This window comes from Malaclemys terrapin, chromosome 4 (genome assembly GCF_027887155.1).
Source record: "Malaclemys terrapin pileata isolate rMalTer1 chromosome 4, rMalTer1.hap1, whole genome shotgun sequence".
In the NCBI taxonomy this organism is placed as follows: domain Eukaryota; kingdom Metazoa; phylum Chordata; order Testudines; family Emydidae; genus Malaclemys; species Malaclemys terrapin.
This window is the reverse complement of record NC_071508.1, coordinates 140,538,789-140,552,269: the sequence shown is the minus strand read 5'-3', so window position 1 is coordinate 140,552,269 and position 13,481 is coordinate 140,538,789. Positions and strand designations below refer to the sequence as shown.

The 13,481-nt window shown below is 37.9% G+C and overlaps 1 protein-coding gene across 1 annotated transcript in view; it reads left to right on the top strand.

Moving 5' to 3' along the window:
• The window catches only part of PPM1A (protein phosphatase, Mg2+/Mn2+ dependent 1A), a 55,321-nt gene extending 44,711 nt beyond the window's left edge, over nt 1-10,610 (top strand). The window contains exon 6 of the mRNA XM_054027932.1: nt 1,802-10,610. Within this exon, the coding sequence (XP_053883907.1) occupies nt 1,802-1,831 (30 nt within the window). The 3' untranslated portion in view covers nt 1,832-10,610. The remainder of the gene's footprint in view (nt 1-1,801) is intronic.
• The last annotated feature ends 2,871 nt before the right edge of the window (nt 10,611-13,481 follow it).

The following is a 13,481-nucleotide window of genomic DNA, read 5'->3' as shown; positions in this document are numbered from 1 at the left end:
GTATATTTTCCATATCTTAACATGTTTAAATTTCTTTTAAATTTAATCTTAACTCTCAATAAATTACTTATGGTGTGACTTGGATTCTAAGCCTTCCTTACAGCAAGAGGGTTGAGAATAGGCATCTGGTTTTCGACCGGAACACCTGGTCGAAAAGGGACCCTGGCGGCTCCAGTCATCACTGCTGACCATGCCGTTAAAAGTCCAATTGGCAGTGCAGTGGGGCTAAGGCAGCCTTCCTGCCTGCCCTGGCTCCGTGCAGCTCCTGGAAGCAACCAGCATGTCCCTGCAGCCCTTAGGTGCCGGTGAGATCAGGGAATCTCCACACGCTGCTCCTACCCTGAGCGCCGGCTCCACAGCTCCTAATGGCTGGGAATTCCGGCCAATGGGAGCTGCAGAGGTGGTGCCTGCAGGTACAGGCACCGTGCAGCACATCCTGGCCGCCCCTTTGCCTAGGAGCCAGACATGCTGGCTGCTTCCAGGAGCTGCATGGAGCCAGGGCAGGCAGGGAGCCTGCCTTAACCCTGCTGTGTCACTGACTGGGAGCCGCCTGAGGTAAGCGCCACCCGGCTGGAGCCTGAACCCCCATCCGTACCCCTGCCCCAGGTCAGAACCCCTTGGGCTACACCCCCTCCCAAACCCCAACCTCATCCCTGAGCCCCCTCCTGCATACAAACTCCCTCCCAGAGCCCATGCCCCAACCCCCTGTACCAGCCTAGTGCCCGCTTCTGCGCTTCAAACCCCTCCTAATCCCTGGTCCCACCCCAGAGCCCACACCCCAACCTCCTGTCCCAGTCCAGAGCCCACTCCCACACTCCAAACCCCTTGGCCCCAGCCCGGAGCCCTCTTCTTAACCCTGAACCCCTCATACCCAGCCCCAGCCCAGAGACCACACCCCCAGCTAGAGCCCTCACCTCTCCTGCACCCCCGCCCCAGCCCAGAGGCCCCTTCTGCCCCCTCACTCCTCATTTCTGGCCCCACCCCGGAGCCTGCACCCCCATCCGGAGCCCTCACCCCTGCCCCAGCACAGTGAAAGTGAGTGAGGGTGTGTGTGTGGGGGGGTCTCGGGGAAGGGGTGGGGCCAATGGTGTTTAGTTTTGTGCAATTAGAAAGTTGGCTACCCTAGTTGAGAATGCAGTCAGAGTAGGTAGAACGTAATTAAGAATAACTGGAAACATGCTCCCTGTGAACTTAGCACACCTGCAAGAAATTGTCCAAATAGATACATTTAGTATACTGTCTTTTTTAGGTTCTACTGGTAATGTTTTTGAATGTGCTGGTTTTGATGTTAACGGGGGGGGAGGGATAGCTCAGTGGTTTGAGCATTGGCCTGCTAAACCCAGGGTTGTGAGTTCAATCCTTGAGGGGGCCACTTGGGGATCTGGGGCAAAATCAGTACTTGGTCCTGCTAGTGAAGGCAGGGGGCTGGACTTGATGACCTTTCAAGGTCCCTTCCAGTTCTAGGAGATAGGATATCTCCATTAATTTAATTTAATTTAATTATTTAGAGCAGCTTTAAAGGTTTAGAAAACAAAGTATATTACACTTGAGACCAGGTGTTAAAACACTGCTTTAGTGCTAGCTAATATTTACTGAATTAAAATAGTTTAATGAATATACATTTTTGCATGTTGTTAGGAATAGCATTTTACAAGTATCTAGTATGAAACCCTTCATTAAAGGGAAAAAAGACTCCTACAATTATCCATATTTTTACCCTTTTCAGTCTGGATTATCCAGAAACCGCTGTAATTTTGGGCACTCCAGACTTTAAAGGGTTCCTTCTTTTTTCTCTATTAAGGACTCTGCATCAACTGATGATATGTGGTAAAACTGCCCATCTAGCTGTGGAGTTTACATTCATCCTCCAGTTGAAAGTGCGGCCCAACCTCAGTGACCCTTCTTAACGTCCATCCTCAACCTTATTTAAAGAAGGGATTATGATGTGTTGGTGAGAGTGACTACACCAGAAAACTACAGCAGTACGACATCTAGCCCAGGAACTGATGTTTTTTTTGTAAAACAGACTTCTGTAAACGTGATTTCAAACCATAATTCATGTTGTAAATCAGACTCCAGCAATTTATGTTGTATGATTTTGTTTTTGTAAAGTGCAATTGTCCTTGTACAAAATGCTCATATTTAATTATGAACTGCTTTAAATCACTATAAAGGTTAGAAGAAATGTTTGGCTTGTTGTGTGATGCAACAAATATATAGCCCTTTAAATTTATGTTGTGGTTTTGGATTGCAAGGAGCAGCAGCCTAGCCAGCTAGATGCTCAAGAGGTGCACAAAACTGTAAGATTATTTTTTATTTTATATAAAGCAGAACATTCGGGCAATTTATCCCAACTGTAGTGTATGAATTTGCTTGGCAGTGGGAAAAATAACTAACATACTGCTCGTTCTCCAACAAACCTATCTTTTTATGTTTTCTGTTGCTATTTACTATGGTCCCAGTCCTGCTGCCACTTGAAATCAACAAGAGTTTCGGCTGTGACTTCAATGGAAGCAGGATCATGCTGTATAATACAGTGCAATCATAAGTATACCAATTCTGAGGTTAGAATGCCTTGATTCTTTGCACCTCTTTTTTACAAACCCTTACCCGAAATTACTAATCAGTTGAGCAAGAGGGAGCAACTTTCTACATACAGTAGGAGTCTGCAGCATTTTTACTATCCTGATTGGCTGAGTCTGCTGCTGTTCCAAGTAAAATATTCTGAATTCCATTTTATCAATAAAGCTTGATTTAAAAAACAAGAAATTTAATCATATATGTGTAATTCCTCTTTTTTTCCTGCCTTTTGAAATTCTGTGCCATTGTAAATGAGATTTCCCATGTGGAAAAAATATTTTTAAATAATTGGTAGCCCATTTTTAAAATGGGGAGAACTTTGACTGTTGCCCAAGGCATAGAAAGACACTGGAGGATGTAGTGGGTTTAATCTGTTACTCTATTTTACATGGATTTATTTCAGGCTTTTTATTTTTCACTGAGATGAGCATCAGTTTGAATTTGCCTACTGTTTAATGAAAATACATTTGTCAAAGCCTGACAATCTTAACATTTTATGGTATGTGTGTTTTTAATTGACCCACTTATTTAGAATGAGAAACTAGTGGTTAAACAGTATTTGTGATTTGAAATATAGCATGTTGACAATATGTAACTGTTGGTCATTAAAATTAAATTCTAATTTAAAAATTTTAAGGGTAATAAACATAAACTAAATTGACTTAAGCTTAACTTTCTCCCATTGAACATACAAAAAGTAAGTTTTCAAATCAGTCGTGTTTGCAAAACTACTGTTTTGTGCACCTTGTATTCTTGTCTTCTTAGGTTGAGGATATTGTGTTTGTTGTTATATAGTAGTTTACTTTAATCATTCAGTAGGCAGAGTCCCCAAAAGGAAAATCAGTAAAATATAAGTAGCTTGTAACACTTACCACAACTAAACAAAAAATCAAAACTTGGTGTAAAATTACTTTTTGATAGGAAAATGTAGTACAATGCGTTTTGCTATATTTGTCTTTTCCCTAACTTTGAAATATACATATTTGTATATATAGCCTTAAAACTAATGCAGAGTTAGGGAACTTTGAACAGTGAAAAAGTAACTTATAGTGTCTCAGAATTAAGTATAGTATATACCAGCAAAATCTTTCTTTTATCCCTCTTGTTTATGTGGGGTGCTTAAACGTAACTTCATTGTATTCAGTTTGTAATCTGTTCAAGCATGAATGAAGAAACCATAAGCACTATTTGTATTTATAAATTTATAGCAATTTTTGGTTAAAGAACCAATTCCTTACCGACCTACAAATAAATGCTTAAAATGTCTAATTTTGTTGTAGAGTGCAAAACTATAATAATGTCATAAGTTATAGCTTCGCAAGCACCTAATTAACAAATGTATTTAATACTACACGGTATACTAGTACAGAAAGCTAAACTTATTTTTAGGATTAGGCAGATAAAGTTCTGTTCTTTACTTTTCTACATAGACTAAAGTTTAGTTCTGGAAACTGCAAAACCTTGAACTGGACTGTGGAAACTTTGAGACCTAAAATCTTAAAAAATCACAAGCAAAATTGTGGTGGAAAGCCATACTTCAAATATAATCACTTAAAATGTGTCATAATGACATACTGTGTACTAAAAGCATTTTCATCTGAGAGGCCCTTCCTAAAAATATAAACATAATTCTTCTGCTATTGCTACCAGTGCTTGTAACTAGGTTTGGAGGTAAAGGAGGAATGTCTATTGCAATCCTTCCTTTTTCTGCCTTACGTTCAGCACTTTTGTGTGGTCAGAGCACTGAGGCTATTATGTGTGCATAAACACTGCCATTCTAGGTACAGATTTTGATTACAAAAATACATGTATTAAGTACATAAAAACATTCTTGCAAAGGACTAGCTGGTCTTTTCATGAATCTGCAAAAAAAAAAAAAAAATCTTAAAAAGGCACTTTTGCACCTTTGTGCATTTCCTTTTTGCACCAGTTAAACTTTTTTTTAATGCTAAAAACATTAGCACCTCAGGGGCAAGGCAGCAGAATTTTTGAAGTATTGTGTGCTATTTATTTCCCTCGGGAAAAGATTCCTGTGTGACAAAAATGCAAACAATGTGCTGTTCAAAAATGTATTTTGAATAGATGTTCAAATAGGATGGTCCCAATTCGCTTGTTTTTAAAAAGAAATGACATTTTGTAAAGCTATTTTGCTTCATATGCCATGCAAGTTTCTGTGTTTTTCTTTACATTTGACAGCTTCACTGGTTTCAGTTTCTGTGAATATTGTTATAGTCAGATTAAATGTTTCACTGATCATTTTGGGAAAATATTGTACTGCTTTATAGATAACACCGTTTCAAATAATCTTAAACTACTCTCATTAATTCAGCTTTGGGGAGGTATGTTATTTAAGGTAGAATTTTTAAAATGTATTAACTTTTAAAACCAGTGTCAAACTTACCAAATGAAATTGCATTTTTAATAAATGGGGCACTAGGTTTGCAATTTACAGTGCATGGGAGACCCCTGCATTCATACAGAGTCCTGAAAAATCTGGGTGCAGGACTCTTGTCCTGCATTGTAAATCGGAAATCTCTAGGTCCTTTATAGTTGGCTTGCTGTGGTGCTAGTCCATCAGTAGCACTATAGAGAGCTTGTCACTTTGCCATCGTTCAATTTCATCCTTCGGCAGAAGTCAGAATCAGAGAAAAGAATTTCATCTGCATGTCTTTATAGTGTGCTGAATTGGGGTAATCCCAGGACAGTCGACCATTGCAGCAAGATGTCTGAAGAATATTAACCAGTAGTTCAGTAACTACAACACTCTCTTGATAATTATTTTTCTAACCTACAGCACTTGTTAACATCTTGTAGTTATGGATATTGACTGACTTTTGAACATCAGCACGATCTACTGCAAAGTTAATGCATCCTCAGTTGCATAGGTTAAAATATGAATAAAAAAGTTACTGGCCATTTTGCTCAGTCCAAGAATTTGAAAATTCATTAGGTAATTCAACAAACTGAAATAAGGAATATAGCATTTATTGCAATTGTTATTTTCCTTCTGCTAGTGCCATCTTAACTAAACTAAACTTTTGACTGTTAATTATGAATAGGGTGGACAACAAGGCAACATTTTGGCTGAACGCTGCTGTTAATCGTTTAAAAAAAATATTTTAGGACTGACTCCTTTGGCAGCTCCTTGTAAGGGAGTGTAAAGGTCATTGCTTGTATATTTCCTTATGGAATTGATTTAAAATATAAGCATTTTGCTTTAGTATTAAACATTCATTTTTTGTTAAACAACTATTGAATAGAAGCTATATGCATCCGAAGAAGTGGGCTGTAGTCCACGAAAGCTTATGCTCTAATAAATTTGTTAGTCTCTAAGGTGCCCCAAGTACTCCTGTTCTTTTATTGAATAGAAGTTTCTTTAGCCTTACATGGGAGTGTCACACTGAAAAAAAATCTGATTATTTTGCTTCTGGTAGCTCTGTACAAACATGAAGGCATAATTCCTCTCCTGACTGGCTGACAAGATGGCTGCCACCATCTTGCAACTCAGAAGTATCAGTTGTAATTGAACTTTATTCCCAAATATATCAGCATTCATTCATGCTGACACATGCTTCATACCTTAAGAACCTTTAGACAAACATGTTTTTTTCAAATTAGATAACGCTATGTTCAAATAGTTTGATATGTTTGAATACTCTGAATTGGTGTGAAAGCTTAAACCTTTAATTTAGAGCATGATGTACAATAGGCAGCTGAGTATTATAAAACTTTTTACTATAAATATTTGCTGATGAGTTGCTTCATGGGAATTAGAAACTGGCAGCACGTTGTTTACTATATGTAGGTAAAGAGACCTGCAGTTGACAAATTTAGTGTAATGGAGTGGTCCAATTTGCTGCCAGGCTTCACTTCATTAGATGTGAAAATTATGTTTTTAGCCCCTCATTGTAGCTCCTTTTTAGTGTCTAAAAGTACATGTTCATAAACTGTTGTTTGGTCTTTATACTGTTGTCTCAAATTAGGTCACTTTTGGTTAGATGGACTCTCAACACTTCAAAAATAAATTGGTGTTGAGAGACATGCTCATACTGTGTGAATTTTCTGAATGCTGTGCTGAGCAAAATGAAAGCCATCTCTTATGTGAACTGCAAAGCCAACATGGAAATTGAGTGAAACTTAGAAGTATGTGCTGACCAGATTACGGAAGAATTCAACTCAGAAATCAGACCTTGCAATAAACTGCATGATTGGTCCCCTGAACTGATATGAACTGAAGTCAGTGGGTCTCTGTGCAGGCACAGGAATATACCTGCTGTGGTTCATTGCAGGACTGCTTAAGTCTGCTTAAATGAAATTGCTTTGCTATATTGTCAGTGCGCTGTAATGGTGATTTCAGAGCCCTGTGTCATGGCAATTGCCGTCATAGCAACGCTTGTAAGAAGCCATAGTAATAATTTTTTTTAATTCCCCTCCCTGTCCCTGGCACTCAAGTTCACTGGACATGCCAGAATGCCCCCTTGTTTGTGATGTGTCCAGGGTTCTGTGCTTGTACTGTCCCACTTCAAAAGCACACTTTTTCAGCAAAGTCTATCAGCCTGGTCAACTGATTCCTGAAAAATAAACGAAAAATTGCACTGCCCTGTGATCTTCTGATCACCTCTTTTTGTCTACTTAGATTATAAACTTGAGAGCAGGGTCCATTTTTTCTCTTTCCTCTGAGTATCACTGATTATATTGGAGCTTGACAAATATTTGTGATATGACTTGCATTAAAGCTAGAGTGGGGAAAATTAAACTAAAACTAAATGTGATTATCTGATGAAGGAGTTCACAATCTGTTATTGGGGGAGGTCTCCAGCATATTTCTGGGTTTAACTTAATTTTTGTTTTAGCTTTGCAGTACACTTTTAATGCCCCATAAAGTGTTTATTCTTCATATGTGGTCATTGTTTTAAGACCTTACTAGCCCAAGCTAAAGGACTCATCCTATTTTTCTCATGTTTTAGTTTCTCTCAACCTTAATGTTTAAGGAGGTTGGATTTATATATTTTTTCTTTTATGGGGACATGAGTAATTCACATTAAAATATGGTTCTGCTCTGAAAAGTTACTTAAATCAATATTAGTATCACAATTTTTTTAATCTATTATCACATCCTAGGATCTCATCCATTCTGCTTACAAGTAAAAATGTTTTTGAGTTCTACTCTTGCAAATTCTTAGGCCAGGTCTACACTAACCCCCTAATTCGAACTAAGGTACGCAACTTCAGCTACATGAATAACGTAGCTGAAGTTCGAAGTACCTTAGTTCGAACTTACCTCAGTTCACACGCGGCAGGCAGGCTCCCCCGTCGACTCCGCGGTACTCCTCTCATCTAGCTGGAGTACCGCAGTCGACAGCAAGCACTTCCGGGTTCGACTTATCGCGTCCAGACAAGACGCGATAAGTTGAACCAGAAGTTCGATTGCTCGCCGCCGAACTACCAGGTAAGTGTAGACCTACCCTTAGTCCCTGAATCTGAAAGTCAGGCTGGGTTCTTTCTGTGCCATTCCTCCCCAACAATAAAGATTCTGCCTTCAGAACTTTGAGCCTAATCCTTCAAGCACTACTAGATGTCAGAGTTTTTAAAATTACTTAGTTGCCTAGTGGGATTTTCAAAAGCACCTAAGTGCCTAACTCCCCTTGAAATCAGTAGGAGTTAGATGCCTATCTGCATTTTTAGGTGCCTAAGTATCTTTAAAAATATGGCCCATAGTGCTTACCCCTACAACTGACCAGTACTATTCATGCTAGCAAACGCTATGCTGGGTAGTAAGCTTTTTTTTTTTATAGGACTGGGTCTTTAGTTCTCAACTTTGTTGACACTGCACAAGCCAGGATACAAGTCAGCTCGCTCTTCATAGCTATTGGGCTTAAAGAGCTAACAGGAGTCGGGTGGCTTTTGTTTTTAACTCTAATCAACAAATAAATAGGCAGGAATCTGTATATACACAGGGAGCAGGTCAACTGAGTGCAGTCACTTTTCAGAGCAGAAGCATGATTTAAAGAAAATTACAAGGCTTCCCATTTAATTTAAAGGAACACTGTTGGGTTGAAAATCATGTTACATTTTGTAATCTGTGTCAGAAGTTTTAGATTAAATTTAAACCCGAAGATCTTAATTTTACTACTAATGCTGACTTTACTTTTTTTGCATTTCAAATCAGTTTGTACAATGAAAATAGAGTAGTCATTTAATGTTCACTTTCTGGTTCTCCGGCACTAGCACTGAACTGCAATATTTCACTTGCAGAAACGGCAAAGGAAAGTTTAAATGCTATGGCGCCAATCCTGCAAACATTTGTGCATGTACACTATTGACCTTTAGGCCCTGCAAGGTCCCATTGAAGTTGAACTATAATTGCAGCATGTAAAGTTACGTGTGTGCACGCCTTTGTGGCATTAGAGTCTCAACTGTTCTATTTTCACTGGAATTAAACGGCAACAAAAAGGTAATTTTATTCACCTTTGCTTTTGAAAAACATTTTAAAGTCTAAATCACCTCACAGTGTTCTTTTAAAGGGAACAAAGATGATGGTGTTAAAATAAGATGTTTTCATAGAAAATTAAGGACAGCAATTTCTTGTTATATAACTTTCAAACGTCTAATTCAGCTATCTTTCTTCAAAGCATCCAATGAGCAGTTTTAAGAAATTTCTTCTCTATTTATTATGCAGCTTTTCATCAAAAGCTTGGAGAAGGGTAAAATTAGGTGTAAATTTTTGGGAGGGATTTGGTTACTCCAGCCCTACAATATCTGAACCAGTTTCTTATGTGGTGGGAGTTGGAGTTAACACAATTTGTGTCCAGTAATGGACCTACTGAATGCTCTGATACTGAGAGAAACTGTTACAAGGAAATTAGCATTCTTGCTGATAAGATTCAATCTGCTGCCATTTGGAACTTGCAGAATATTAAACTGGAAAATCATCATTTACGATAGACAGCAGTACATCCAGTGTCGCTGTAAGTGAAATGTTACCACACATTTTGTTGGCAAGTATTTACCACCACAGCGTAACCACTTGATTCTGGAAGTCAGGATTTCCTAGGATATGTTTCATTGTTGGTATGGGGGTTCATTGTGACCTTGGGTACCAATTTGGATTTATTAACCTGATCTGTTGATGACCCACTTTAACTTTTTGGTGCCAGGAATCTAGTGCTTACTGTAAGTGCTAAATCAAGCAAATGGCTAATAGTGCAAAATGCCCGGTAGTTCAGTGCCTGGAAATCCCAACCACCAGTGCCAAAGGGTTAATGCGAGAGATGGCCTTCTCCAAAAATGTGGGCTCCCTTATCTAGGGCAAACTGAATGCAATTTATTTTCAAGAGGGTGAAGTCTTTAGTGTGGTTTCTTGAACTGGCTGGCTGATAAATCATTTAGACCAGAGTTTTTTGCATCTGTCTTGGTGCTAAGGCCATGTAGAAACATACTGAATTAAAGTTTTTCCCCATCCTCCTTACACAAGTGAATCCACATTGTATCATAAAACAAAATTTCATTTGTAGTGACATGCTGTGCCTGTCTTTTTAGAAAGCTTAATCTACTCTTTATATACATATATATATATATTTTGTGGAAGTGTAACTTTTTCATTGATAACCTGTATAAATGTGTGTTGTGAATGGAGAGATTTAAGCTTGAAAAGCATGTTTGCAGAATACACAGCCTCATTATGAAATTTATAAATTTAACAGAGTAATATACAAGAGCAAAACTATTTTCCTTAAGTAAAATGTATTACAATATATAATAAATTATCCAGTAATTCACCCACTATTTACAGGTTTACGCAATTCAAACTGTTTACAGAAAGTTCAATAAATGTATATTTTGTACTATGTACAGATTCCTGGTCCCAAAGAAAATGTGTGAATTTAGTTTCTAACTTTGAGATTGTATTTTTTTTTTTTGAGTCGGTTGAACAAATTGCATTAAGCTTATTAATGGTGAAGAATTGTAGTTGGGGGATGAAAATTAGAAATTTCTAAATGGTGCCACTAAATAAACAGGCAATTACATAATGTGTGTGTATTTGACTGGTATGGTATAAAACCTCACGTCTATATTTTTTTGTTACTAAATTAGAAAGCCTACATGAGACCTCAATTAAATGTTACAATTCAAGTCTATTTTATTAAAATAGAATACTGTGCATTTTTTTTTTTGCTAACTCATTGTTGATACTAAAATACTGACCCTAAGTTTATCGGGTTTCTCTCCCTGTGTACAGTTGTTTTAGGGTAAAACAATTTGTACTTGACTGTAGTGTTGACTCAAAATAAGAATATCTGGATTTTCAAAAGAGCCTTTGGATTTGGATGCCTGACTCCCTTAGGCTCTTCACGGCTGCTACTCTGAAACCTGTCATTAGGCTCTTCTGAAACTCCCAACCCTGATAATTAGGACCGCTGGAAATGTGTGGCATGGAAATTCTTCTGCATTTTAGCATAAATTTAAGTGTCATGTTATTGCAATAGGACTTAGAGCAGGGGCAATCAATTTTTTGTCAAGATTCAAATTTCTTGGTCAAGGTCCAGACTTCAGAGAAAATAAAAATAATAATGGTAAGTAAATAAAAAGATTTCAGGATCCATTCAAAAGCATCTGGCGGCTTGAATTTGGTCTGCGGTCCACTTATTGACTACCCTTGATTTAGAGGCTCCAGCTGAGATTAGGGCCCCATTTTGCTTGGCTTTGTACATACTCAGAGTGAGGAAGAGTCCTTGCCTGAAAGAGCTTGCAGTCTAATGCCCTGATTCTGTAAATATTTAGGCATGGGCTGAATTTTAGGCATATGTGTAAATCTTTGCAGACACTGAGGTCTAAATCAACAAGACAGAGTGAAAGGAAGTAGAATGGGGACCTGAGGCGCAGAGAGATTGCGACTTGGATGAGGTTACCTAGGAGTTAAACCTAAATACCCTGAGTCCTAATTCAATGCCTTAAGAATTTAGAGATGACCTGGAAAGGGGGAAAATGAGTTTCACCTACTTTGATGCTTTATGCTTTTTAAAAAAAAAAAAAAAAAAAACACACAAACCTTGTTTCGTACATTAACAATTCAGGTGGTGTCTTCCCTGGAAGTATTTATGAACAAGTGGAGAACTGGTAGGATTCTAACATCAAGTCCCACATAAATTCAAACAGATTAAATGATGGATGTTTGATTTGTTATCTTCTGATTAACTCAAATGCCTGGGATCAAAGCTGTCTTCCTTAAAGATTCAACACGCCCCTGTGAAGGGTTGAGAATGCTCTCTGTTCCCAGCTAAGACAACTGAGTTGTCTAGCAAAACAACCAAGTATTATTTCTAAGCAGTGAGAGTGTGATGGTCAAGCTCCCTTTATACATTAAAGTGAAGAGGGAGGAAAAAACATTTTTCCTTTTACTAGTCACTTTTTTTTTGTTTTGTTTATGGCCTTTTTGGTTGGAAAGCTCTTTCTGAATGACATTGAATCACTGGGTTCTTCCTCAGACTGTAGAACTACTGAAACAATATCTGGGTAGCACCTCCAAAGGAGTGTATTAATTCTTGAAGCATAATATTGACCTGAATAGCAACTTCACTTTTTTTATTGATGATCATTTTATTGGAAACATTCAGCTGATGTGCATTGTCCAATATGGGTGGATTCAATTGAAAAGGCATTTACGTAGGCTAATTTAAAAGATGCAAATGGTTAAATGTTCTGCCAAATATTTAATTGCCTTGACCCAGGATGAAAATATTAAGAGTATGTGAGATTAGTCTATAGTAAAGCTGGAAGATTTGGGGAATTACAGGAATTTTCTAAAGACTGACATTTTTTTTAAAACTACTTATATACATAACTTAGGCTACAATGCTGCAAACACTTATGCATGTGAGCAACTGGGAGCTGGATAAACTCAATGGGACAGCTCACATTTGTTTGCAGAATCAGGAGCTTACTAAAAACCATTCTATTAGAATTCACATTTGCGTGAAATTATTTGTATTAAAAGTGTCGATTTTTCTTGAAGACTTCCCAAAATCTTTACTAAAATCTGGAGGAAGACTTGCCACAACTTGGCTAAATTCGCCACAAATGTCCACCGGCACTACTGATAACTCATGAATCTCAGAGCTTTTGCAAGAATGATAGGTTTTCCTTCCTGAAGAATGGGCCACTCTTTTGTTTGTTTATACTCTTATTTTTAAGAACAGCTTTATGCTATGCATTCAAATTTTATAGGTTTTAAGGGTAGCAAATAAGGTAAAGCTTTGTTTTGAGTCAACGCTTCAGGATTTGACCAATCGAGGGTTCTAGAAGTTTGCTAGAATATATACATAAATCAATGAACGTTGGGTTTTTTTAAACTAAAAAATAAGTGGCTATAAGTATCCCCTCTCTTCTTTAGCAGTGGAGGTGATGCAGGTGTTCAAACTTGTCTCTCTCTGCCTTTATGCTATGGACCCTTTTTAGGCTACATGCTTAAGAAGTCTTGTCTCACCAAAGCTGTGACTGGAGGTGGTGATCCCAAAATAAGGACCTCCAGGTTTTAACCTTTCCCTCTATTTCAAGATTCATTTACTGGCTCACCAACAGCAACCATAACTATTGTTCTTGCCAAGAACAATGATCTCTTCTGAGTTGGAAATACTGCCCTATAACCAGCCACTAATGACTGTGTTAAAAAAAAAAAAAAAAAAAAAAGTGTATTTCACTTTTGCACAGTCCCTAGTATACAGCACCGTGGCATTTATCTTGCACAAATAGTCACTTTCCAATGCTTAACTGATTTAAGATCCTAAATCTCATTTTCCAAAAGGATTTAGGCACTTAGGAATCTCAATTCCATTAACAGCTGATGGGCAGACACAGCAACACCTAAATAGCTTTAAAATGTGGGCCTGAAAAAATATATAAAA